The 26,757-nt window shown below is 40.4% G+C and overlaps 1 protein-coding gene across 1 annotated transcript; it reads right to left on the bottom strand.

Moving 5' to 3' along the window:
* Positions 1-400: 400 nt before the first annotated feature.
* LOC129864993 (protein mono-ADP-ribosyltransferase PARP12-like) lies at positions 401-25,705 on the bottom strand. The gene is made up of 12 exons (XM_055937374.1): positions 25,154-25,705; positions 8,973-9,108; positions 8,456-8,726; positions 6,985-7,035; positions 6,762-6,888; positions 6,409-6,574; positions 6,169-6,289; positions 5,854-5,950; positions 2,594-2,678; positions 2,294-2,424; positions 1,667-1,818; positions 401-1,525 (listed from the first exon to the last, which is right to left on the bottom strand). Exons 1-12 carry the CDS (start codon positions 25,426-25,428, stop codon positions 1,134-1,136), a joined length of 2,004 nt encoding a protein of 667 aa, XP_055793349.1. The 5' UTR covers positions 25,429-25,705; the 3' UTR covers positions 401-1,133.
* Positions 25,706-26,757: the final 1,052 nt, after the last annotated feature.

Below are 26,757 nucleotides of genomic sequence, written 5' to 3'. Positions count from 1 at the left end.
TGGAACTTGTTCAGTTTATGTATCAGTTGTTGAATCTTGTTATGTTCATACAAATATTTACACATGTTAAGTTTGCTGAAAATAAACGCAGTTGACACTGAGAGGACGTTTCTTTTTTTGCTGAGTTTATTTACGACCGGTCGTTACACAAAGGGCCTATTGACTATACTCAGGTTTTCTAGGTCCGTATCCTATAATTGTTCAGCCTACGATTCTCATCTCCCCAAGATTTCAGAATGAGTGGTAACAGGTGTAGGAACTGTGCCTACCTTGTTCCTGGTGCCTGCTACTGTTTCACTGATTCGGACTCTCTAGTTCGACTGTAAATAGTGGTGAACCCTGCTCGCAGCGCCAACTGTTAGATTCTAAATAAACTGAGTAAAAACTCACGGACGACTAGTAAAGCTCTAACCAAGTTTATTCACCCAATGGTTCAAACAGCTGAAAGACAAAGACATATTTACACTCGTATTTAAACCGTCCTCCTATATCGAGTCTCCTCCTTTACACATCTGGACAGCCAATAGATCACCATTTCTAGACAGGACTTCAGTGATTCCTGTTCTTTCTCACTTCATCTTACTTGACTTCGGGCCAAATTCCTCACTTCTCCCCAACTCACGGGTGTCTTGTTGACTTGTACCAGACTGTGGCCCTTCTCCTTTCCATAGGATACCTGATGTCTAACCATAACATGTTCTGGCAGAATATGAATAAGGATATTTCATATTTTCAAGTTTAGAAGTCAGAACCCATTAATGCAAAGAAAACAGACTGATTATATTCATAAAATGAATGATATCCGTAATCGAATAAACATCGAACTGATGCACATCAGCAGATACTGTAAAAGTACTGTACTGTACAGGTATAAAGCTTACCATGTACACAACTACTTCATGTTGTGAGGTTCGCAATTTGCCATTATATAAAGTCAATACCACTACAAAAATGTGTGCATTGTCGAAAACGGATAATTGCACATCTAGTAATCATAGTAAGGTGCATCCCAAGATTAGCTGTAATTTGTCAAACACATTTAACAGAGTGCTAAATCCATTTATCTAATTCACGAAAGCTTTTTGCCTCAGTTTAGTATCAAAGGGTTCACATTTCACACCTCACAGTCAGCCTCAACTAACGACACATGAGCTGTCAGATTTAGGTGCAGGGGTTGGTGCTGGTCTGTATTTTGGTGCTGGTCTAGGTGCTGGAGCAGGTACAGGAGCTGGACGGTAGTATTGCTGGTAGACTTGCGACCATTCGTCGTCCTCACCATAATGGATGAGGTACTCTGGGTACACCTGGTGCTTCTCAAACACCACAAAGATGGAGGGGTTGCTGACTTCATCCACACAGCTGTCGTAGAAGATGGTGTCCCCTCCATCCTTCGAGGGGGGCCGGAGGTAGTGGGAGTGCCCTTTGGTGTAATCTCCCACCAACACACGACAGACAAACATGGACCTCATATTTGATTGGCCAGTGTAGCTGTTGGAGTATTTGGCATCACGGGCAAAGTAACTCCCTGAAATTGGATGTTAGGAGATGAAGGGGTAAGCAGTAATCATTAATCACAGGAAAAGATATTACATCAATGATATATCAACTCGCTTTATGTTAATAATTAGAAAGAAATGTAATAGCACAAGCACATGACACAGCTCACCTTTCCCATAGGCTGTTCCGTTTAGTCCACAGATCCGCCAGTCAAAGTTGTTAAGGCAGATGGCATGGAGGTATTTGGAGTCTGTGCCATGGAAAAGCTGTTTCTCCTTCACATTCCTCCCTCTGTTGTTCTTCTTCATGAGATCCCTTTGCCTGGCAATCAGAATAAAAAATAAATCCCTTTACCTTGCAATCAGTGTATGTCCTCTAGATGCACTGTAGACAGTGTGCAGAATGTATTGGAAATAAATGATTTGTATTTCTTTTTGAGATGATATTTGTGACAGAAGGTTAGTCGAGAGAGAGAATGCTTGTATAATGTGCAATTATTGTGGGTGCAGTCAGGAAGTGAGCATCAAGCTGTAGCATATCCTGCCGCGATTGGGAGTCCCGTAGGGCGGCGCACAATTGGCCCAGCATCGTCCGGATTTGGCCGGGGTCGGCCACCATTGTAATTAAGCATTTGTTCTTAACTGACTTGCCTAGATATATATATATATATATATATATATATACAAATAAATTAAAAAAGAACAACAACAAAAAACATGGAAAAATAAATCTATTCCAGACCAATCAATAACAGGTGATTGTCAGTTGAAAGTGTATGTAGTCTTAGGAAACGTACCACTGAAAGACTTCCCAGAGGGCTTTGTTCTGAATCCTCTCGATTTGGTGGATGCTGAAGCCTCTCATGGTGTTCTGAAAAAGCCCTTGAATCTCCTTAAACTCCACTGACAAGCACGGAAGGTCGACTCTCTGATAGGGACATGATGGGAGACAGAGAAACAGTCATAATACACCATTAGCCTACCATGTAGGGACAGATTGGAGCAGTTATTTGCCCAGGAACAAACAAACAGCCATCTCCATTGGTCTAATATAGCAGGTTCCTTGCATCTGGTATGTACTGTATATAATATAATACCTTGTATCCTGTTTCAGGAGTTTGTGCCTTGTCCCAGTGTCCTGGTAAAGCTCTGAAATTTGAGTGATTGCTCGGAGCCCTTTTGCTGAAATGTAGAAGAACAATAAATATTCCTAAAGGTAAGTGCAAACAGACATTTGGTTGTCCAGTTCAACCACAAAATGTAAAACAAAAAAAAGACTAATATAAAAGGCAAATGGTTGCAGATAAATAGTAACCTGGTTAAATAAAAGACTGCCATTGTTTTGGGGGAAATCTGTCTATTTCACCAAATATCAATACATGTGTGTATTCTGATGTTTTGAAGTTCTACAGCATTTGAATCAAGATAATCTATTCTTTCTAATGATGTACATCATTTTGGGCAGAGTATTATGCTGTGATCAATTGCTGGAAGTAAAAACTTCGGAGTGCATCCCATTGTTTCCTATAGGGGAAATAGGGGTGTGTCGGTCTATTTCGCCAAATATCTACAAAATATAAAATACAAAATATATATATATCTTTTGATTATTTTCAAGTCTTTGTCATGACGTGGCCCTCTTTGGGATAGCGAGTGGCTTCCCCCTCTCTTCTCTCCTATACCCAGGTTCTGTTATCTCAGGTCGTAAATTCCTGGAGGGGGCTCTCTCCTCCTGGCCATGCAGAAAGAGACACATAGAGAGAACAAAGGAACTTCTTCTACATCACAGAACTTGAGAACTGAACAATATTCATGTTTTGGAAAATGTGTAAATGATCGGTGGAGAAGCCAGATACGACACGGTTCATTTTGTTTCATGTTTGTGACCTCATGAAAGACAATGCAGCCACATTACCATAACTCTGTTTATACAGGAGCCTCCGTTATGAGGTTTGCGTCTAATTATTGTATAAAATGAATGAGTAAATATGAAACTATTTGTGAAATCATGTAATGTGATTTTAAACCGTTAATGTGAGAGAATTGTATTCCCTTTAAAGTTTAACTAAGTCATTGGCCCGCCCCCATGAACACAGACATGGCTCATGTGACAGACCTTTTCTACTGTTCCGAATAAAACCCCCACCTGAAGAAATCCTCTTCAGACCATGCGTACCTCGGTCACCGAGGGGGTGAAGGTTTGAGTAGAGACCACAAAAACCCCAGTATAAGCTAAAGTTGTAATGGTTATTGAATTCCTAACCATACCACGTGGAGCATTGGCTACACGGGTGGAAATGGTTCAACTCAGACTATCGATCCCTACAGAATAAGAGCAAATCTTAGATACTAATTACTAGTCTGCAGCTTGAAATTGTTAACCTGGGATGCGAAGACCGACAACCGCCAAAACATCTATTCTATAAGAACATTTCTGAATGGTACTCTAAAGTACCCATTCTAACCACGAAAGACTCCAGGGAAGCAGAGAGAGAGACGCGCGGATGAACGTTCCAACAGAAAGACGGACGATTCCAACAGAGATCACGACGACACACTGAGCGTAAATATATATTGATTGCAATTATTCCCGAATGAGTGAGCGTTCATGTGCAAAGGATTAGAATTTCATTTAATATAATTATCAACTGTGTAGTGACTCTTTTGTAATTCCCGCCTGTTCTCAGTTCACACCCACTTCCCTTTGTCCACCAAGCAGTCATATCGGCTTAGCCCACTCAGGAACCTCCCCTATCATTTCCTTGTAACCATATCTACTGTTTGTTTGTTTATGCATTTCTGTGATTATTTAGTTAGTTAGTAAATAAATTATTAAGACAATTGATGTATGGATGATTCATAGTAAAATCTGGGTTCGTGCAGATAACCAACAATTTACGATGTTTGGAATGAGACTAACGTGAGGTAAAGAATAATTCATTAATTAGAAGACTAATTGATCAGATATTAAAATATCTGAAGAGTTATATTAGGAAAATTAAAACTTTGTAATCTGAAGATTTTCCTTGGTGCCCCGACTTCCAAGTTAATTACATTTACATGATTCGTTTAATCACGTAATAATAATTACAGAGAATTGATTTGATAAAATAACAGTCTTCACTTTAATGATGCCAAAGACACGACATCTGACACCATTTTAAATCAGGAGAATCTCCTCTTTGTAATGATGTAAGGCTGGGCAGCAAGCTCTGCTGTCATCAAACGCTAGTCTTTAAAATGTCAGAAATCACACATTACCGTTGGAACGAGGCTGCCCCATTGTTTCTCTATGGGGAAATTGTACAAGGACATGTCTGTCTACTTCTCCAAATATCTCACAATGTGTATATTTCGATTTTTTCACATCGGACATTAAAATAATTATCAGGAGAATCTCCTCTTTTTAATGATGCAAGTCTGGGCAGCGAGCTCTGCGGTCACCAATCGCTAGACCAGAAAAAGTCAGAAGTTAGAATTTTTCCCTACTTCCTTGTTTCGCAGATGTAAGCACACTTGACATTGAGTTGTTATTTATCAGTTTTATCCTAAGTACAGATTGTAGTTGTAAAATAAAAATGAATACTTTTTTTGGTGCCATTTAGGGGAAATGGAATTCTAAGTATCACTTCAGTCAGAAGAGGCTTAGCGAAGGTTCGTTTCTATTAATTTGCTATTCGCGCTGATGTTCCAGCTCAGCCAACGTTCCTTGGCCATTTTTCAGCCTTGGGTGAATTTTGACTTATTCTATTGACCAGCCTACCAGCAGAGCTAGCTGATAAAATCGAGCTCTTGCCAAATCCAGTCAGGAGACGAGCAAAAACATATTCTCCCCCAAGAAAATCCTTCAATGCAGATATTTGCTGTTCTTTCAATTAAGCTATTCCCTCCAGTTCTTATATAACTGCTGCTATTAGCAGCTTCCACACCAACCTCCAGGCGCTCCTCGTTGTCATCAGCAACTAAACCACCCCACAGATTATCAGAGGACGCTGATTGGTCTGGCCATACGGTGGAGGGAGAGGGATGTGCTCAAACGGTTTTAATATGATTGTTGCCAGACTGTATCCGTGTGGCGAAACAGAATGTAAGCTTGCGTGATCAGGATGGTTCGTACGAGGCTATAGTGCTACGGCAAAAATCAAAACGTACACCCAGTGGGGGCCATGGACCGAGATTGGGAAACCCTGGTCTAACAGAAATCATTATTTACAGTCAGCTACTCCTCTTCTATAGACTACTTTCAAGGCAGGAGAACACACGAGGAGCCTAGTGGTGAAGTGAGTGAACAATCCCCAGGAGAGTCATTTCAAGAGCAAATTGATCCATACAAAATACATTCACAGCTTCATCTTACCTGGTTTTGATAGTTTGTGCATCAGCTGAAGAGACAAACACAGGCCGTCTTCTCACAACCTTCTTGGTGCTGTACTGCTTGTTTGTTTGAATCATGTCTGAAATGGAGCAGAGCTGTTGTAACAACAGACAGTTTACGTCACATGCAGATGTCATTGTTTTGCCATAGTGACTCCATCCAGAACTATCTCAATTTGTCACATACAGTGGTAGCTGTAAGAATCACTGCATATCTGTCCGTAATATACTATGTATGGTGTATATGGTTTTAAGGCTGCAGTTGGTTTATCTTGGATATCACGTCATCTGTGCTCACCAGGGAAACTGAGTTCATAGGTCTGTGACCCCGCGGTGAACTCTATCACAGCCTTGTTGTCTTCCTGGAACCTCTTCTCCAGGTCTTCACTGGTGATGGTGGCTGCCCTGTGTCCACTGCTCTGTAAGGCAAGACAGAAAACATGGGGGTTATGCATTATTTGCATAACTTTGATTTAAAGAGGGACTGAACTCTGTCCTATTCAACCATCACTATTCAACACTGCTCGTCGTCACTCACTGCTGATGCGTACTGGATCCAGTTTCCACACTCATCCTCCCAGAACCAGGCCCACTCCGTGGTGAGGATGAACATAGGCTGTAGCACAGAGGAGACGGTGGAGAGACGCCGGGCTTTGTTCAGACCGCACGTCATCGTATCGAAACACACAGGCTGGACTCCCCGACTAGACAAGAGAGAATAAAAGACAATCAGCAATCACAATAGGAGAAGCTGTATATCACACTAACTAGAAGCGTATATGGCATTAACAACTCATCGTATTAGCAACTAGCAACATTTGCCCACCATTGACCAAGTGCCCTACGTGTTACTGTCCATTCAAGTTCATTCTTCTTAAACGAAGAGCCCACCTGTATGTCTTTGCTGGGTCGCAATAGTCCTTCTCAATCACCTCGTTGTCTTGGAGAGCTGTCCAGTTTAGTCCCTCCCTCACCTCCCATTGGTAGGGCATGGTAGAGTGGGCTTTAAAGCACTTATCTGAAATATGAGTAAAGTTAGGTGTTGAAGTCTTATGTTTATTAAGCTATAAGCATTGATTATTCATAAAATTATGCTTTGAAAATGCTGTCTTACCACCGTGTATGCAACTGCCCTTGATGAAGTACAAACATATTTCCGATTTATCTGAAAAAGAGAACAGGACATTTAATTTACCATGCCAATAGAATCAACATCTATACATTTTCATAGCTTGTGACTGGGAATGTTCATCATTCATCGGATCTTAATACCAGTTAATAACCATGTAAATACACTGTAACTGAGCACATGAAAAAGTTTCTGCTAAATTCTAGGTTATTTTAAACAAGAAATCCACAATTAACCTACGTATTGATTCTTGTCATCAATTATGGGCTATGACTGCATGACCGTGCAGTAGCCTAGTGGTTAGAGCGTTGGGCCAGTAACCGAAAGGTTGCCCCATCGAATCCCTGAGCTGACATGGTACAAATCTGTCGTTCTGCCCCTGAGCAAGGCAGTTAACCCACATTTCAGTTGAATGTACAACTGTACAACTGACTAGGTATCCCCCTTTCCTCTTGCCATTACCTTGACGAGGTCTGTTGGACCGCTGGCTTATGTTAACGGTGGCAGTAGCAGCATCATGCTCAATCTCTTTGAGCGCCCTGAATCTGGCAATCATCGGAGCGGGAAATAGGTGTGCTGGAGTTGCTGCAGCACCCTCCAAATATATATAATTAGCCTACTCCTGTCTGTATAGACATTTATAAATGCAGTCAAAATAATACACCAAAGAGACGCAATTTGGGCAGAAAGTGCGCCAAATATCCAACTGCTTGTTGCGTTGTGGCCATAGAAATAGAATCAATGGAAGGGTCTTGGAACCTCTAACCCTGGCAATTTGTCTGGTAAACTCATGAGTACATTCAAGATGGCTGCCAGTCCTGACTTCATGGGACACAACCATTCTATGGATTCTATTTCTATCATTGCGGTTGTCAGCATTAGGTCTTTGTAAATGTCGAAATACAATCGCGGGAAAAATGTAGTTTGAAAAGCAAATGCCTCTTGCTGGAAAGAGAAGACTAATCTGTCTGCAGAAGCTACCAAATGTTTTCTCAACAACTCCCAATATTAAGCGAACAGCACAGATTTTTTTATTGGCACAAGCAAATCGGCCGTCACCGGTGAGTAGCCTTCGTATATTCATGCTATCTTTATCAATGGGTAAGCCAGTGCCACTGGATATTTTATTTAGCAGCCTATACTCTAGCCCAGGTTTTCTTAAACCATGAGTTGGGCCCCAAAGTGGGCCCTGGTCATGTGAGAGGTGGGTTGCTGTTATGTGAATGCCTCTATAATCACACACTATTTCTTCTGACACCTACAAGATATTAGGAAGTAGCATTAGGTTCCACTAAATGCTATGTTCTCATAAATTAAATTAAACTCACTTTATTTAATGATTATTTAATAACTTATGAGTTAACATGCTAATAACAGTGTAGCCCTTATCGTGACTACTCGGTGGGCCTCTGTTAGTTAGACTTGTTACTTGTGTTAGCGGTTGCATTAGCTTTACCTCTTTGATGTTGCCCCTTGCCTTGCTTGGCATGGTCTTGCTTTTGCAACCACTCCATGTTCATATACACAGACTTCAGGGAGGCAATGAGCTCACTGGGCACCCCTCTGTCCTGCAGGACTTTTAATGGGTGGGGTTCGTAGAAATCATGACACCTGGGACAGTTGCAGCTACCCCTGAGATACATCTCACAGATGTGGAGCCTCTTGCATGTCTCGCCATCCTGGCATTTGCCATACTCTCCAACGCCGTTGTTGTAGTTGCGGCACACCTAGCAGAAGGAAAACGTTTGTATGAAAAAAAAAAACACACAAACACAGACGCATGCACGCACACACATACACATGCATGTATGAGTACACACACACAATATTCTGGGATATTCCATTTATAATTCTGCACACTACAGCACAAGATTGGAGGAACATGAACTTAATTTAGATCATGATCACTAAACACAAGGCCTTAACCAGACAGAGCATACTTTAGCAAAGGGGCCAACTGCAGTGTTACGTACTGGTGGTAAGAAGAAGCCATCATTCTGAAGCAGCAGAGTGCACAGCTCAGATTTGTTCAGTTTCTCCAGTCCGTGTTCTTTCAGGACTCTGCTGTTGTCCCCCGAGGTCAGGTCATGGTTGAAGCGACATCCTCCTCTGTAGTCAAAAGAAAAAAAATTCTTGATACAACCTTCCATCCCACTGGGCACAAACTGGTTGAATCAACGTTATTTGTCAATGTATTGTAACGTGAAATCTACGTGGAAAATACACTGAGTGTACAAAACATTAGGAACACCTTCCAAATATTGAGTTGCACCCCCTTTTGCCCTCAGAACAGCCTCAATTCGTCAGGGCATGGACTCTACAAGGTGTCGAAGGCGTTCCACAGGGATGCTGGCCAACATTGACTCCAATGCTTCCCACAGTTGTGTCAAGTTGGCTGAATGTCCTTTGTGTGGTGGACCATTCTTTTTTTCTTTCTTTTGACCCTCTTTCTCTCATGATATCCAAATTGCGATCCAATTACAATCTTGTCTCATCGCTGCAACTCCCCAATGGGCTCGGGAGAGGCGAAAGTTGAGTCATGTGTCCTCCACAACATGACTCGCCAAACCGCGTTCCTTAACACCCACCCGCTTAACCCGGAAGCCAGCCGCACCAATGTGTAGGAGGAAACACCGTTCAACTGACGACTGAAGTCAGTCTGCAGGCAGCTGGCTCGCCTGTCACATCTGCTCCGGCAACGCCCTCTACTGCTCATCCTGTGTCTCCTTGACCTGCCGCCACTCCCCCAGTACTCTCTACATCTCCCTCGCTCTCTCTGTGTGTGTGTGTGTGTGTGTGTGTGTGTGTGTGTGTGTGTGTGTGTGTGTGTGTGTGTGTGTGTGTGTGTGTGTGTGTGTGATTGTGTGGGCGGAGACAGGTGTGCTGGAGTCAGAGCAGATCCCCACCAGCTGCAACCTGTTCCATAATCAAGATCTCTACAAATACTCAGCCCTGCCCCTTCCACGCTGCCAGATCGTAATCTCTGATCAGTCAGTCTACGTTTCTAGCCGTTTGTTACTATTCAGATCCTGTTATCCTGTTGTGCCTGTTTTCCTTGCCTGACGCTGTTTTCCTTTCCAACCGGTGCACCTGGCACCTACTACCATGCCCCATTCAAAGACACTTAAATCTCTTGTCTAGCCCACTCACCCTCTGAATGTCACACATACACAATCCATGTCTCAAGGCTTAAAAATCCTTCTTTAACCAGTCTCCTCCCCCTCATCTACACTGATTGAAGTGGGTTTACATTTAAGTCAATAAGGGATCATAGCTTTCACCTGGATTCACCTTGTCAGTCTATGTGATGGAAAAAGCAGGTGTCCCTAATGTTTTTTACACTCAGTGTACATTTGATTTGAAAAGTTTTTGAGGGTGAAATTTCCACATAGACAAAGCTTGTATAAAATATGTTGAATTTGTACCTTTGAAACAATGTCAGATCTTCAACGTTATATCCAATATCAGATAAAAAAAATAGAATGGGCAGCATCTCCTACTGGATAATTGATTTACAGCTCCCTTCTGGTCTCCCAAACAGGATTTTAACCAAGCCCAGCCATGATATTTGTCACTGACTACAACCAATGGTCTAGTGAGAATTATTATTAAGAGATCTCTTAATAACCAAATATATTTACTGTTGCTATCGAAGTCATTCCAAAGGGTAGGTTTAACAGAGCAAATCAAATGTTACCATTATTTAAAAGTCATGTATCATCTAATAGGCCTATGTAGCATTTGCGAAATCAACAGCTATTGTTTCAATTCAACCCAGGGTTCAACAAAAAATAGACAACACATATAGGCCTAGGGTTTCAAGCTTTCGTTTATTTCAAATATACTCTTCAAGTTAATAATTAATATGTTGGATTCACGTCTCCATCTCACCCAAAAATCGAAATGAAAGATTAGGACTAAATCAAATCAAACTACATATAAAGTTAGTCATAGACTGTTCTCTCTGCTACCGCACGGCAAGCAGTACCGGAGCGCCAAGTCTAGGCCCAAAAGGATTTTTCAACAGCTTCTACACCCAAGCCCTAAGACCCCTGAACAGCTAATCAAATGGCTGCCCAGACTATTTGCTTTGCCCCCCCCCCCCCCCCCCATCTTTTACGCTGCTGCTATTCTCTGTTAATTATCTATGCATAGTCACTTTAACTCTACCTACATGTACATATTACCTCAATTACCTCGACAAACCGGTGCCCCCGCACATTGACTCTGTACCGGTACCCCCTGTATTTACAGTTGAAGTCGGAAGTTTACATACACTTAGGTTGGAGTCACTAAAACTCGTTTTCAACCACTCCACAATTTTTTTTTTTAAAACAAACTATAGTTTTGGCAAGTCGGTTAGGACATCTACTTTGTGCTTGACAAGTAATTATTCCAACAATTGTTTACAGACAGATTATTTCACTTATAATTCACTATCACAATTCCAGTGGGTCAGAAGTGTACATACACTAAGTTGACTGTGCCTTTAAACAGCTTGGGAAATTCAAGGCCTAATTCAAGACATCATGGGAAAATCAAAATAAATCAGCCAAGACCTATGAAAACAAATTGTAGAGCTCCACAAGTCTGGTTCATCCTTGGGAGCAATTTCCAAACGCCTGAAGGTACCACGTTCATCTGTACAAACAATAGTACATAAGTATAAACACCATTGGACCACGTAGCCATCATACAGCTCAGGAAGGAGACGCGTTCTGTCTCCTAGAGATGAACGTACTTTGGTGAGAAAAGTGCAAATCAATCCCAGAACAACAGCAAAGGACCTTGTGAAGATGCTGGAGGAAACAGGTACAAAAGTATCTATATCCACAGTAAAACGAGTCCTATATCGACATAACCTGAAAGGCCGCTCAGCAAGGAAGAAGCCACCCAATTTGTGGGCAGAACTGAAAAAGTGTGTGCGAACAAGGAGGCCTACAAACCTGACTCAGTTACACCAGCTCTGTCAGGAGGAATGGGCCAAAATTCACTCACTTATTGTGGGAAGCTTGTGGAAGGCTACCCAAAACGTTTGACCCAAGTTAAACAATTTAAAGGCAATGCTACCAAATACTAATTGAGTGTATGTAAACTTCTGACCTACTGGGAATGTGATGAAAGAAATAAAAGCTGAAATAAATCATTATCTCTACTATTAATCTGACATTTCACATTCTTAAAATAAAGTGGTGATCCTAACGGACCTAAGACAGGGAATTTTTACCAGTATTAAACGTAAGGAATTGTGAAAACCTGAGTTTAAATGCATTTGGCTAAGGTGTATGTAAACTGCCGACTTCAACTGTAGTCTCGCTATTGTTATTTTACTGCTGCTCTTTAATTATTTGTTACTTTTAATTCTTACTTTTACTTCTCAATTTTTTTTATTAACACATATTTTTCTTAAAATGGCATTGTTGGTTAAGGGCTTGTAAGTAAGCACTTCACTGTTGTATTCGGAGCATGTGACAAATACAATTTGATTTGATTTAGTCGTATTCTTTAACATAGATTTTGGGTTGATATGGAGATGTGAATCCAACATATGAATTATTCATTTGTAGACAAACTGGATATTGAATTGTGTTTGGTTGTCGATGCAACCAAATATCAACATTTGAAAGAGATGTATATTTTGTGCAACTTACTTAGTCTGGATTAAATTCCAGTTGGTCTACAAATTCATAATTGATATGTTGGATTTCAGTTTCCATCTCAACCAAACATATAAGTTAAATAATTGGACTAAATCAAATAAAACTGTATTTAAAGTACATTTAAAGTTTGATTTGATTGAATCCTTTAACTTATATTTGTAGACTAACTGGAATTTAAGACAGAATAAGTCTGTCACGTTCCTGACCTGTTTTCTGTTGTTTTGTATGTGTTTAGTTGGTCAGGGCGTGAGTTGGGGTGGGCATTCTATGTGTTGTGTTTCTATGTTGGGTTTAATGTGTTGCCTGATATGGTTCTCAATTAGAGGCAGGTGTTTGACGTTTCCTCTGATTGAGAACCATATTAAGGTAGGCTGGTTTCACTGTTTGTTTGTGGGTGATTGTCTTCCGTGTCTGTATGTATGTTCGTACCACACGGGACTGTAGCGTTTGTTTGTAGTCTGTACCTGTTCGTGCGTTCTTCGTGTATTTGTAAGTTCTCATGTTTTAGGTCAGTCTACGTCGTTTATTTGTTTTGTAGTTTGTTAAAGAGTTTTCGTGTTTCGTCGTTCTGTTAATAAATTTCATCATGTATTCATCACCCGCTGCGCCTTGGTCCGCTCATTCACCACAAGACGACCGTTACAAAGTCAGTGCCGCGAAATATCCTTCAAATGTTGCATTGACAACTCAATATCACTTTTGCCATATAGTAAATAGCCTTGAGTTAAGCCATATTTTCATTAAAAGTTATTTTGATGAATTTATTCATACTATTTCATCCTTCCACAAGATATAGTCCCGACACAAATCTAGGGTTGCTACCGAAGCCGGCTGTTCGTTTGTTTTATTGGTTCGGTTGCCATAGACGTGACCCAGTAGTTCTGTATCAACGGATACAGGAAGATAGTCGTTCATTCATAATGTTCCATTGCCATACTGGCTGGCAACATTGTTATCCCTTGCTTGCTAGCTAGCCAACAACGGCTAACTTACAGTCACGTCAAACAGTGCAGCCAGAATACCCACAAAGTAGCTGCATTTGAATTTGTTTAAGATGTTTTCTATTTATTTGGATACATCCATAACAATGAGCTAATGAGGCGTGATTTCGCCTGGCATAGAAAATGTGCTCACTCGTGTTAGGAATTTTATGAATAATGACTAAACAATGTCTACATTTAGATAAAACTATAACTGTCACACCCTGGCCTCTGTTATGTTGATTTTCTTTATTAGTTTAGTTATGTCAGGGTGTGACATGGGGGATATTTGTGTGTTTTGTCTAGTTTAGAGTGTGTGTATTGTTTAGGGTTGTATAGTGTATGGGGTTTGTGTTCAGTAGAGAGGTTTAGGAAAGTCTATGGTTGTCTGGTTTGGTTCTCAATCAGAGACAGCTGTTTATTGTTGTCTCTGATTGGGAGCCATATTTAAGGCAGCCATAGGCTTTAGGTGATTGTGGGTAATTGTCTATGTCTATGTTGCATGTGTGTACGTAGATTGTTAGCTTCACGATCGTTTATTGTTTTTGTTCGTTTGTAGTGTTTGTTTGTCTTCATTAAAAGAAGATGTCTTTCTTTCACGCTGCGCCTTGGTCCGCTTATTATGACGATCGTGACAATAACTAATTGAACTCAATCCTGTATTATTATATCTGATTAATAATGTTAATTCATAAGTAAGGGATTATGTAGCATGAACAAGGAGTAATTAAAACATAATAAACACCATTCCAACTTAGTTAGAGAGGTATGTGGTGTGGGTTATAAAGTAAGCCAAAAGGATCGTTAAACTATGGTTGAACCGACCCAACTTAGCCCTGAGATGTTTAGATAAGGTAGTGAGTAACTTCTTAGGTCTTCCATTATATTGGGTTGTCTGCTAAAGTGGTAATAAATTATAGTGAGCCTTCAGGAGAATAAATTATATTTTGTGTCATGTGTTTGTGTTTGTGTCATGCTGGTGAGTTGGAATGAACTTTTGAACCTGTTTTATCTTGGTCAAGAGGAGGAGCTTTATTCTGTAACCAACGATGTCATATTTTGTATATAAACTGTTGTTTGTGGTTAAATGGGAGCGTGCTCCTAGAATAAATACTATTATCTATTTTTAATAAGACTGTTCCCTGTCTATTTTATGTTAATAAGAATCTTACAAATTCTTAGAAACAGAGTGATTTTAATTATTGAGCACATAAAAGGAATTATGAAATTCCCCTAACACTCGTCAGGACACTGTTTTTAGAGGAGCTAGCCAACAACACAGCTAACACAATCACTTAAAACTGAAGCTGGAAAGACTGCAAACTAGCTGCACTTCATTTCATTTGACCTTTTTTCAATTGACATTTATTTGTATATATCCACAAAAATTATGCCAGCTGATTCATAATTTCGACTGGCTGAGAAATGCTGCCTGCCTGTCTGTCTCGTCCCGACACATTTATTACTATGGGACAGTTGGAGATTTAATATAAATATTGAAACAATGTTGCAATTGTCGGGGAGACAGACGGCAAGGTTAATACAAATCTCCGCTGTTGAAAACTAAATGACAGTCTAAAAGAAATGTGAGATAATGTCTAGATGCTTTATATAGTGGAGATCAAGTTTATAAATTGCCTGGCTGGGCTGATGATGAAGTAGATTGAGCAGTATGGTTGCAAAATTGCAAGATTGTTATAATACGTTAATTGCATCAAATGGTTGTTTTATTCAACAGAATAAGAGTATTCTTAACTATTGTGTGTGTGTTCTACTGAGGATGGGCCTCTGGGAGATAACACTGACGGAAGATTTACAATGTCTTTTGGGTGATAAAACCTAAAGAGCATTCCAGAGCATGAGTTAATGTTTCTGTTCTATACCGTACAAGGGAGAGATGGCTCCAGTTTGGAGTCGAAGGGCCAGACCCTGGTCTAAACAATGAAAACTGTTGACACAGCAGATACTGTCTGCTATGTATTATAGGTATCTTTCATACAAATCTGAACCTTGTGACCCATTCTATATATCTGTTGTTCGTCACGTAGGTTGAAAGGGGTGTACCTTGGCTATAAAAGACCTTTGTACTTTTGTCTCGGCGCACTTAACGAATCATCAGAGACGGTGATTCGTCGACCAGCCATCGCTATTGCAAAGCTCTCACTAATAAATATTCAGTTTAAGTATAACTCTGACTTGTGTGATAAGTTTGTCTCTCCTCATTTGATAGTAAAGAAATGAACCACCACAGCAGTCAGATGGAACAGAGTAAATAGTTATTTTAAAGTAAAATATTTAGCCGTAACTTCTGGAATAGACACCGGCTGGAATGCGGTTTTAACCAATCAGCATTCAGGATTATATCCACCCGTTGTATAATCGACTATAAATGTAATCTTATGTAATCACAGAAAGTATGCGTACTCAAAATAGCATGCTAAGGGTGCAGGTCTGTGAAGGTGATAACACGTCAAATAGATGCATAAATACAAAATATCTGACATTGTATTCGCAATTGAACTTTGTTGTGGTTTTAAATGGTTGAAAGCGCAGTGATAACACATTTAGATGACAACTAAGGGCTTGATTCAATCTGTATCACCGAAGTTCAGAGCTATAGTGCGATTGAAATTTAAAGGTTGTTGTTCCTGCATTTATGGTAAACGCTGCATATGTTGGCTCACTCAGAAATTACCTTAACATTTTAAGCGCGCTATAGCGCTGAACATTGGCGATACAGATTGAAACGAGCCCTAAACTAAATTCCCAACACATTGGGAATTCAACAAACTTTTGGCTGTCTTTCTGAGTGGGTGAATAAATATTGAAATCTCACTGACCAACGTCTCAACTAAATATTACAAAAATGTCCACATTGAAATGACGTGGTGTGACCACAAAAAATTGTTGAATCAACGTTGTTTACATGTCAGTAAAAAATATATATGTAATGTGATGATGTTGAATCAACATGGAAACTGATTGGATTTGCAAAATGTCATCAACGTAAGGGAATTTCGTATTTTTCTTACCCAACTTTTAACCTAAATCCAATGTGATGGATTTTTGGTTGATTTCACATTGAATTCATGTTAGCTGACAACTCAACCAAATGTAAATTAAAAATAGACTTTGAACAGACGTTTGTTCTCAGTGGGTATTTGGTCAGTGCATGATAATATGCCCAGGCCTGTTTCTTACAATTTATTGTAACTACTTTCAGCCTAGTACACAATGGAAAAACTTTTGAGCAGCGCCTAGAGGGTTCAAGATGTGTTCGAATGCAATGCGTAATTTCATGCGTAATTATGGACCATTTTGGATAGGGCCTACTGAAAAAAAGTAGGCCCCCTCAGATTTGCCCTGTCAAAAAATGTGTTTTATTATTTTTTGGTTTAACTTATTGTTGGTGTTTCTCTGTAATACTACTAGCCACCTACCAATTTTATGAAGTTGGCTATCTCCCAACCTTATAACTGGTAACCAAGAAGCCATTTCAGGCTATCAATCAAGTTAGAGTAGCTAGCTTGTCTAACTATCTTAGCTGGCATGCCTGCTGGCAAGGTTGGTAAACTTTAGAAAAGCAAGCAATTACTAAATGTACTGAATAAGACTCACATTCCTTTAAATATTTTACCTTGATTTCAGCAGAGATGCGGAGAAGCATATTTAGATTATTTAAAAAAGGAACCAGGCACAGATCTGGGGAAGGGTACCAAAACATTTCTGCAGCATTGAAGGTCCCTAAGAACACAGTAGCCTCCATCGTTCTTAAATGGAAGAAGTTTGGAACCACCAAGACTCTTCGTAGAGCTGGCCTTCCGGCCAAACTGAGCAATCGTTGGAGAATGTAAGCACTGTATGCTTAAATATACAGAAAAATAAACATATTTATGACATAGAATTAACCATAGTGATTATGGCTTTAGATTGCAGGAAAAAGCAGTTTTAGGTGTTTGGAAAATGCAAAATAATCCAACTTCTAAATGGGGGCCTAGCCCCCCTCAGACCACCTCTGTATCCTCACATACTTTATGCCCCCTCAGATTTTTGTCATGCATGATATGGAAGACTATTAGGCCCAAGTGAAGACCAAAAAAATAAATAATACATTATGGGTGGTGGTACTTGGATTTTCGTTTGGCACGGATTGTACATAATAAACTTGAAAAACTTTGAGAATAAAGTCGACATTTCGAGAATAAAGAAGATATTTTTTATTTTATAAAGTCAACATTTTATTTTGTGAATAAAGTGACAATATTTCGAGAATAAAGTGGCAATATTTTGAGAATAAAGTCGCAGTTGTATTTAAGATTAAAGTAGGAGATTTGGTTAATAAATGCATTATCCCTGGCTTCCTGTTGCTGTGTGCTCCACCTTTGAAATGCCTGAGTTAGATGACTGGTGAAACTATACTTTAGAATTGGCTTTAGTAACAAGGAAATCCTTCTTCTTTTAGCACATAATAACCAAAATATTATAAGTATTAGGACCAATTATCAGGACCAATTATTAGAGGTTGTGACTGCCACAGATCGGGTCTTTTCAGAAGGAGGAACCACACAGACTTGGATGAGGTATTTAATCCAAGCCCGTGTGGTTACATAAATAGGTAGAGATGGGCGTGTTAAAACAAACAAATGGCCATAATAATCAAATACACTTGTTCAAACAGACGTCACTGCGCACTCACACTTATTAATCTAATGATCTAATAACTCGCACACACCCTCACACCAAGTTTCCACCTGGCAATTTCAGCATTACATGGACTTGCATGGATCTCTCCGATTTGGTCCTGCCGTACATACCTACACGTACGCTACAGTCACAAGACGCAGGCCTCTTTATTGTCCCTAGAATTTCTAAGCAAACAGCTGGAGGCAGGGCTTTCTCCTATAGAGCTCAATTTTTATGGAATGGTCTGCCTATCCATGTGAGAGACGCAGACTGGGTCTCTACCTTTAAGTCTTTACTGAAGACTCCTCTCTTCAGTAGGTCCTATGATTGAGTGTAGTCTGGCCCAGGGGTACGAAGGTGAACGGCAAGGCACTGGAGCGACGAACTGCCCTTGCTGTCTTTGCCTGGCCGGCTCCCCTCTCTCCACTGGGATTCTCTGCCTCCTGGTGCTCTTCCATGCCGTCCCTAGGAGGGGTGCGTCACTTGAGTGGGTTGAGTCACAGACGTGATCTTCATGTCTGGTTTTGCGCTCCCTCTGGCTCCTGTGGTGGAGGAGATCTTTGTGGGGTATTCTCAGCCTTGTCTCAGGGTAGTAAATTGGTTGTCTGTTGATATTCCTCTAGTGGTGTGGGGGCTGTGCTTGGCAAAGTGGGTGGGGTTATATCCTGCCTGGTTGGCCCTGTCCGGGGGTCTCGTAGGACGGGGCCACAGTGTCCCCCAAACTCCACCGCTGTCTCAGTCTCCAGTATCTATGATGAAATAGTCTATGTAGCGGGGGGTTAGGGTCAGTCGGTCTTATCTGCTGTCCTGTGTGAATTTAAGTATGCTCCCTCTAATTCTCTCTCTCTCTCCCTCTACCGATAACATGGCCTGATGACTCCTGGCTGTCCCCAGTCCACCTGGTCATGCTACTGCTCCAGTTTCAACTGTACTGCCTGCGGCTAGGGAACCCTGACCTGTTCACCGGACGTGCTACCTTGTCCCGGACCTGCTGTTTTTGACTCTTTTTACTAGGATTAAATGTCAGGAATAAAATCTTGTGTTTACATGTATTTGGCTAAAGTGTATGTAAACTTCCGACTTCAACTGTACAGGGTCAGTTCTAGTACCATATTTACAATGTGCAGGGATACTGGATCGATAGAGGCAGATACAGTGCCTTCAGAAATTATTCAGTCCCTTGACGTTTCCACATTTTGTTACGTTACAGCCTTATTCTAAAATGTATTACACTGTTTTTCCCCCTCATCAATCTACACTCTAACTTCAAGCACCAGCTGTCAGAGCAGCTCACAGATCATTGCACCTGTACATAGCCCATCTGTAAATATCCCATCCAACTACCTCATCCCCATACTGTATTCATTTAGCTTCTTTGCACCCCAGTATCTCTACTTGCACATTCATCTTCTGCACATCTATCACTCCAGTGTTTAATTGCTATATTGCTATATTTTATTGCCCTACCTCCCTTATCTTACCTCATTTGCACACACTGTATATATATATATACATACCTTTTTTCTACTGTCTTATTGACTGTATGTTTGTAAATTCCATGTGGAACTCTGTGTTGTATGTGTCGAACTGCTTTGCTTTATCTTGGCTAGGTCGCAGTTGTAAATGAGAACTTGTTCTCAACTAGCCTACCTGGTTAAATAAAGGTGAAATAAAATAAATAAACACAATACCCCATAATGACAAAGCAAAAACAGTTTTAGAAATTTTAGCTAATGTATTAAAAATAAAAAACTGAAATATCACATGCACATAAGTATTCAGACCCTTTACACAGTACTTTGTTGAAGCACCTTTGGCAGAGGTTACAGCCTTGGGTATGACGCTACAAGCTTGGCACACCTGTATTTGGGGAGTTTCTCCCATTCTTCTCTGCAGATCCTCTCAAGTTCTGTAAGGTTGGATGGAGAGTGTTGCTGCACAGCTATTTTCAAGTTTTTCCAGAGATGTTCAATCGGGTTCAAGTCCAGGCTCTGGCTGGGCCACTCAAGGACATTCAGAGACTTGTTCCGAAGCCACTCCTGCGTTGCCTTGGCTGTGTGCTTAGGGTCGTTGTCCTGTTGGAAGGTGAACATTCGCCCCAGTCTGAGGTCCTGAGCGCTCTGGAGCAGGTTTTCATCAAGGATCTCTTTGTACTTTGCTCCGTTCACCTTCGTCTCGATCCCGACTAGTCTCCTAGTCCCTTCTGCTGAAAAACATCCTCACATCATGATGCTGCCACCACCATGCTTCACCATAGGGATGGTTCCAGGTTTCTTCCAGACGTGACGCTTGGTATTCAGGCCAAATAGTTCAATATTGGTTTCATCAGACCAGAGAATCTTGTTTCCCATGGTCTCAGAGTCTTTAGATGCCTTTTGGCAAACTCCAAGTGGGCTGTCATGTGCCTTTTACTGAGGAGTGGCTTCCGTCTGGCCACTCTACCATAAAGGCCTGATTGGTGGAGTGCTGCAGAGATGGTTGTCTTTCTGGTAGGTTCTCCCATCTCCACAAAGGAACTCTAGAGCTCTGTCAAAGTGACCATTGGGTTCTTGGTCACCTCCCTGACCAAGGCCCTTCTCTCCCAATTGCTCAGTTTGGCCAGGCGGCCAGCACTAGGAGGAGTCTTGGTGGTTCCAAATATCTTCCATTCAAGAATAATGGAGGCCACTGTGTTCTTGGGGACCTTCAATGCTGCACAACAACATTTTTTGTTACCCTTCCCCAAATCTGTGCCTCAACACAATTCTGTCTCTAATCTCTATGGACAATTCCTTCGACCTCATGGCTTGGTTTTTGCTCTGACATGCACTGTCAACTGTGGGACCTTATGTAGACAGGTGTGTGCCTTTCCAAATTGTGTCCAATCAATTTAATTTACCACAGGTGGACTCCAATCAAGTTATCAAAACATCTCAAGGATGATCAATGGAAACAGGATGCACCTGAGCTCAATTTCAAGTCTCATAGCAAAGGGTCTGAATACTTATGTAAATAGGGTATTTTCTACTTTGTCATCATGGGGTATTATGTGTAGATGGGTGATAACTATTATTTTTTATATAATTTTGAATTCAGGCTGTAACACAACAAAATGTGAAATAAATCAAGAGGTATAAATACTTTCTGAAGGCACTGTATGTAAACACACAGATTTGGATGAAGTACCTCGTCCAAGTTTGTGTTGTTCCTCCTTCTGAAAAGATCCAATCTGTGGCAAAACCGATTCCAGATCCTAATAATTAGGTTATTATGTGCTAAAAGAGCAAGGATTTCCTTGTTACTAAAGCCAATTCTAAAGTATAGTTTTAACAGTCATCTACTAATGTGACGCGCACAGCAACAGGCAGCCATGGAGGCATGCAATTAATAACCAAATCCCCTACTTTAATTTTGAAATACAACTGAGTTTATTCTCGAACTATAGCCACTTTGTTCTCAAAATGTTGTCACTTTATTCCTGAAATATTGCCACTTTAATCTCGAAATATTTCCACTTTATTCATGAAATGTATGTTTTTAAAGTACTATCCGTGCAAATCAAAATGCCACCACCCATCACCATTTATTTATTTTTTCTCTTCACTTGGCCCTAAAACTAGGCTACAGATTATATTTTTTGTCTGGGTTAGGCCCAACATGTTATCTAAATGTAAATACCTAATAGAGCCCCACCGTGGAGGTGTAATACCAAAAAAGAACTAGCGGTCAAACAGGGTAATGGTTCTTTCAACATTCATTTTTCCCATATGGAGTTTTAGAAACACTTAAAATAAGGGCTGTGTTTTGTGTCGGCTTACGGTGACGTTTTGATAACCATGTAAATCTCTCTCAGAGAAGGTGACTTTTATCAATATATTTGGCCCTATTGTCACGTTCTTCGTCCTCCTCGTCTGAGGAGGAGTAGGAGATATCGGACCAATACGCAGCGTGGTGAGTATTCATATTTATTAGAATACTTTCAATAAAGAACAAAAACAATAAACAGACAAAATAAACAAAGACGCAACAGTCCCGAAATAGTGAACACTAAACACAGGAACACACGAACAGGAACAATCACCCACAACCCACAATACAAAACAGGCTACCTAAATATGGTTCCCAATCAGAGACAACGACTAACACCTGCCTCTGATTGAGAACCATATCAGGCCAAACACATAGAAACAGACAAACTAGACATACAACATAGAATGCCCACTCAGATCACACCCTGACCAAACAAAACATTGAAACATACAACGCAAACTATGGTCAGGGCGTGACACCTATTTACTCTCATATTTGTAAATGCTAATTAGCATCAAAGTAGACATCATGCAAGACTACAAATCCCAGCAAACTCCTGCACATCATCTCTAGCTGATGCCTTTGCAAACAGGTATTGTGTCAATTTAAAACTTACACAAGACAGTTCATAGAATTGTAAATTTAAAAGAAATGTAGCCAATGTATTCATTAGTAAATTTAGCTAACATTAGATAGTTAATCCAGAGATTCTTACCTTTGCCTCGATTCGGCAGTCTCGTCCAGATCATCATGGCATTTGTAGTTCTTTATGATAGCCAAGTTAGCAGCTAATTAGCATTTCATTTTGGGGGGGTAAATATAGGGGAATATATTGATAAAAGTCACCTTGTCCTAGAGAGATTTACACTCTTATCAAAACGTCACACCAGGGTAAGCCTACACAGAACACAGCCCTTATTTTAAATGTTTCTAAAATCCCCTATAGGAAACATGTATGGTGGAAATTTCACTGTGACCTGCTGCTGACTATCAGGCAGTGAGCAGGTTGTTACTGAGTGAGTGGTGGGAAGGGGTGCTTGTGGGTGTTGAGAACACTAGTTGAGAGAGCACTGCAGCAGGCAGATGAGTCATAGTGACAGAGCAGCACACACACACGTTATGACAACTTCTTACCAGTTGTAGGTAGGTTATTTAGATTGGTCATTATGGAGACACCTATTTCCAAATATTTTTCCATAAAACATTAATGTGCAAGAACTGATTTGACGGAGACAAAGCATTGGAAAACGACTTTAGGCACACTAGAGTGCTTTAGATAGTTGGTTTAAAGTAAACTGCATTCAAAATGTTTACTTTTCTTAGGGAAAACCAAATCAAGCAAAGGGTTTTACGCATGCGCCGTTCTTGGGTCTCGAGCGCTGTGTAAGTGGAAATGGAAGTTATGGAATTCCCCTGCGTGCTTCTGTTGTAGGAAAACATGACATTAAATGTGAAGAATGATAGATTTGTATATGTTGGCCATCAAATAGGCTATTCATTTCTATGCCATTGTAGGCTACTCTAGCCTACAATTTGATACAATAAATACGTTGAAATTACGATATCACTTGAGTCATTGCAAATGAATTTGTGCCACTTGTGTAGCCTACCTGGAGCTGACAAACATATTTAATAAATAGCCTATAACTTCAGTTTGTTGTTGTAGCCTTGTGTTATTATGCAATTATTAATGGCAATGTTTAGTTAATAAAATTGGAAGTTATCAATTGTGATCATGGTCACAGCTCAATGTCAGTTTCATTGTGGACTTTTCCCTGAAATTAGATGTAGGTGGCCTATCATGGGCTATGGGCTACCTGCATCTAGTTCAGCAAACAATGGCAAAGTTGAATTGCAATTATAAACCCTGATTTTAGTTAGTAGCCTATTCCTATTGAAACAACAAGTCAAGCTCGCAAATAGGCCATTTATAACAGTTGGTAGTCTTAACATCTGGCACGTAATAATGGCACAATTGCTAGAAAATAGTTGCACAGAGATGTTGAGATCCTCTGTACAACTTTCATCACTCAAACTCTCCTGTCAGATTTATCTATAGTTAAGCACATGCACAAATTTGATTTATTTATAGTCCTGAATGCTGATTGGCTGACAGTCGGCTATATCAGACTGTATACCACGGTTATGACAAAAAAAATATTTTTACTGCTCTAATTACATTGGTAACCAGTTTATAATAGCAATAAGGCACCTCAGGGGTTTGTGGTAGGCCTTAATGGCCAATATACCACAGCTACGGGCTGTGTCCTAAGAACAGCCCTTAGCCGTGGTATATTGGCCATATACCACACCTCCTTGGGCCTTATTGCTTAATCATAGCAGTCAAAACAAGTTAAATCGACATTCATTGACGGAACATTTTTAATAAGGGTGAATTATCTTTTCTCTTGCGACATATTCTTAAACTAACAAGGATCATTATTTTGATGGAAAACCGATTTTTTTCCTCAGCCTTTGTCATTACAAATTACGTCAATATTCCTTCTTAAGCGCTTGACAACGTTATGGAAAAACGTTATTGGATAAATGTGGCAACTCCTCTCTTGCTGTAGAAAAACAAATGGGGGGCTAGATCTCAGGCCGTGTGGGTCGGTTTTGAGGCTCATTTGTTTAAAAATATTAGCTACACCTGGCGGTTCTCTATATACACCAATAATGCCATAAAGCAGGGTTCCCAACTGGCAGCAACGGTTGTTGTATATTGGCTCCCCAAGTTTTATGAGCAAAAAAAACATATATATATATTTTTTATGATTTGTTTATTTTCTACATAAAAGACTAAAAACACCAGCAGATCAGCTCCAATTGATTTTAATTTCAGAAATCTGTTCCCAAGTATTCCCATGCATAATATGAAGGACACTTGATCGTCTACAAATGTGTGGGATACTTGCGGTCATAAAGCAAAGGGAAATGCTATGTGCCAAAAGTTCCCCAGAACGGGCCTTGTGGTTAAAATAAGGTCACCAGCAAACGATTGTAAAAACAGTAACACAATTGTGAAGAATTGAAGTTCCATACCTTCTCCGACTGAACGGGCAATCTCCAAGCAGGAATCGTTTACAAAAATGTAAATTTCGGCATCCCTGGCAATCGCTGGATCTGCACAGTCGAACTCCAGTCTTGGCTAACACCCTTTGCTCTCCGTCAAAAACAACAAAACAAAATTTTGCTTGATTCTTAATTACATCCCGCACCGAGACGGGCAAGTCACTGTACAAATTCGCATCTAATTCATCGACGTTCATTGATCCATGATTAGCACAAATAAGTTTAGTTATGGTCGATTCCGTCATTTCTTCAACGGGTTAAACAACGTTATATTCTTCCCAATTGGTTCAGAACAATAACGAGAACATGATGTGTTTAGAAGGGAGCTGGTGAGTGAATCGAAACCGAAACTTAGAATAACCTTTATGATCTTTCCTTCTTCTGCAAATGCAATAAAGCCTTCATATTGCACAAAATAATTAGCAAGATCTTGACACTAGCCAATGTGTTATATACTATTTATATAAATAGGCCTGGAATCTTTATCATTGGAACGTAAATATGGAGTCTACTATCGCCTGTCTACTGTAAAAGATACCAACTATGCCCAGTAGATGTCAGATGCGTCCCATCCAAACTCTAGGCCCAGGGGAAATTCATGTCAGTCAAATCACCTACAGTGATCAGAATTTTTTAACATGTCATTATCACTATATTGCCATGAATTTGTTGTAATGTCCATCCTTTACATGTCTGAATCATTTTTTATAGTGTAATGCTGCATACTACGTGAGTGTAAGTGGAGGTTGCTGAGGGAAGGATGACTCATAATAATATCTGGAATGGCATAGTATCAAACATGTGGTTGTGGTTGACACCATTCCATTGACTCCATTCCAGCCATTATTATGAGCCGTCCTCCCCTCAGCAGCCTCCACTGGTGATTGTGCTGCTGTTACCATATGCCAGGGAGTTACACACTACACTCACGGCTGCACAGCAGGATTGAAACCCTCTCATATTACATTGGTGGCAGAGGTGGGATCGCCCCTGTTGTCTGGCCTATGTTGTAAGTGTACCATTGAGCGCCATTTTGGGCTTCATGCAAAAGTACACATAGGGAGAGTATGGCTAATTAGCCGATATTAAGCATATAATATCCTACATCAGTGGTACTCAACTCTTACTCTACGCAGTTCGGAGTCTTCTGGTTTTCAGTCTGCTGGGTTTTTTCTACCTAATAACTAATTCCCAGGTCTAAAATAGTTTTTTAAATATTATTTAATTAGCAAGTCAGTTAAGAACAAATTCTTATTTACAATGAGGGCCTACCGGGGAACAGTGGGTTAACTGCCTTGTTCAGATTTTTACCTTGTCAGCTCATGGATTTGATCCAGCAACCTTTTGGTTACTGGACCAACGCTCTAACCACTAGGCTACCTGCCGCCTGTGCAACAACGGGGCTGGACTCAATGCTGGAAATTCACGTAATTTCGCCGTTTCCACATCAAAGTCAATGAGCAGCACCACGGAGATGTCCACCTTTTAGTCCAGTCTTTCAGGAAGAGAATTAAATCAGTCTCCGATTAGAGAGGAACAATGAAAAAATGCAGTGGAACTGGCTTTGAGGTCCC

This window comes from Salvelinus fontinalis, chromosome 11, assembly GCF_029448725.1.
Source record: "Salvelinus fontinalis isolate EN_2023a chromosome 11, ASM2944872v1, whole genome shotgun sequence".
Lineage (NCBI taxonomy): Eukaryota > Metazoa > Chordata > Actinopteri > Salmoniformes > Salmonidae > Salvelinus > Salvelinus fontinalis.
The sequence above is the reverse complement of the archived record's forward strand: the minus strand, read 5'-3'. Positions and strand labels throughout refer to the sequence as shown.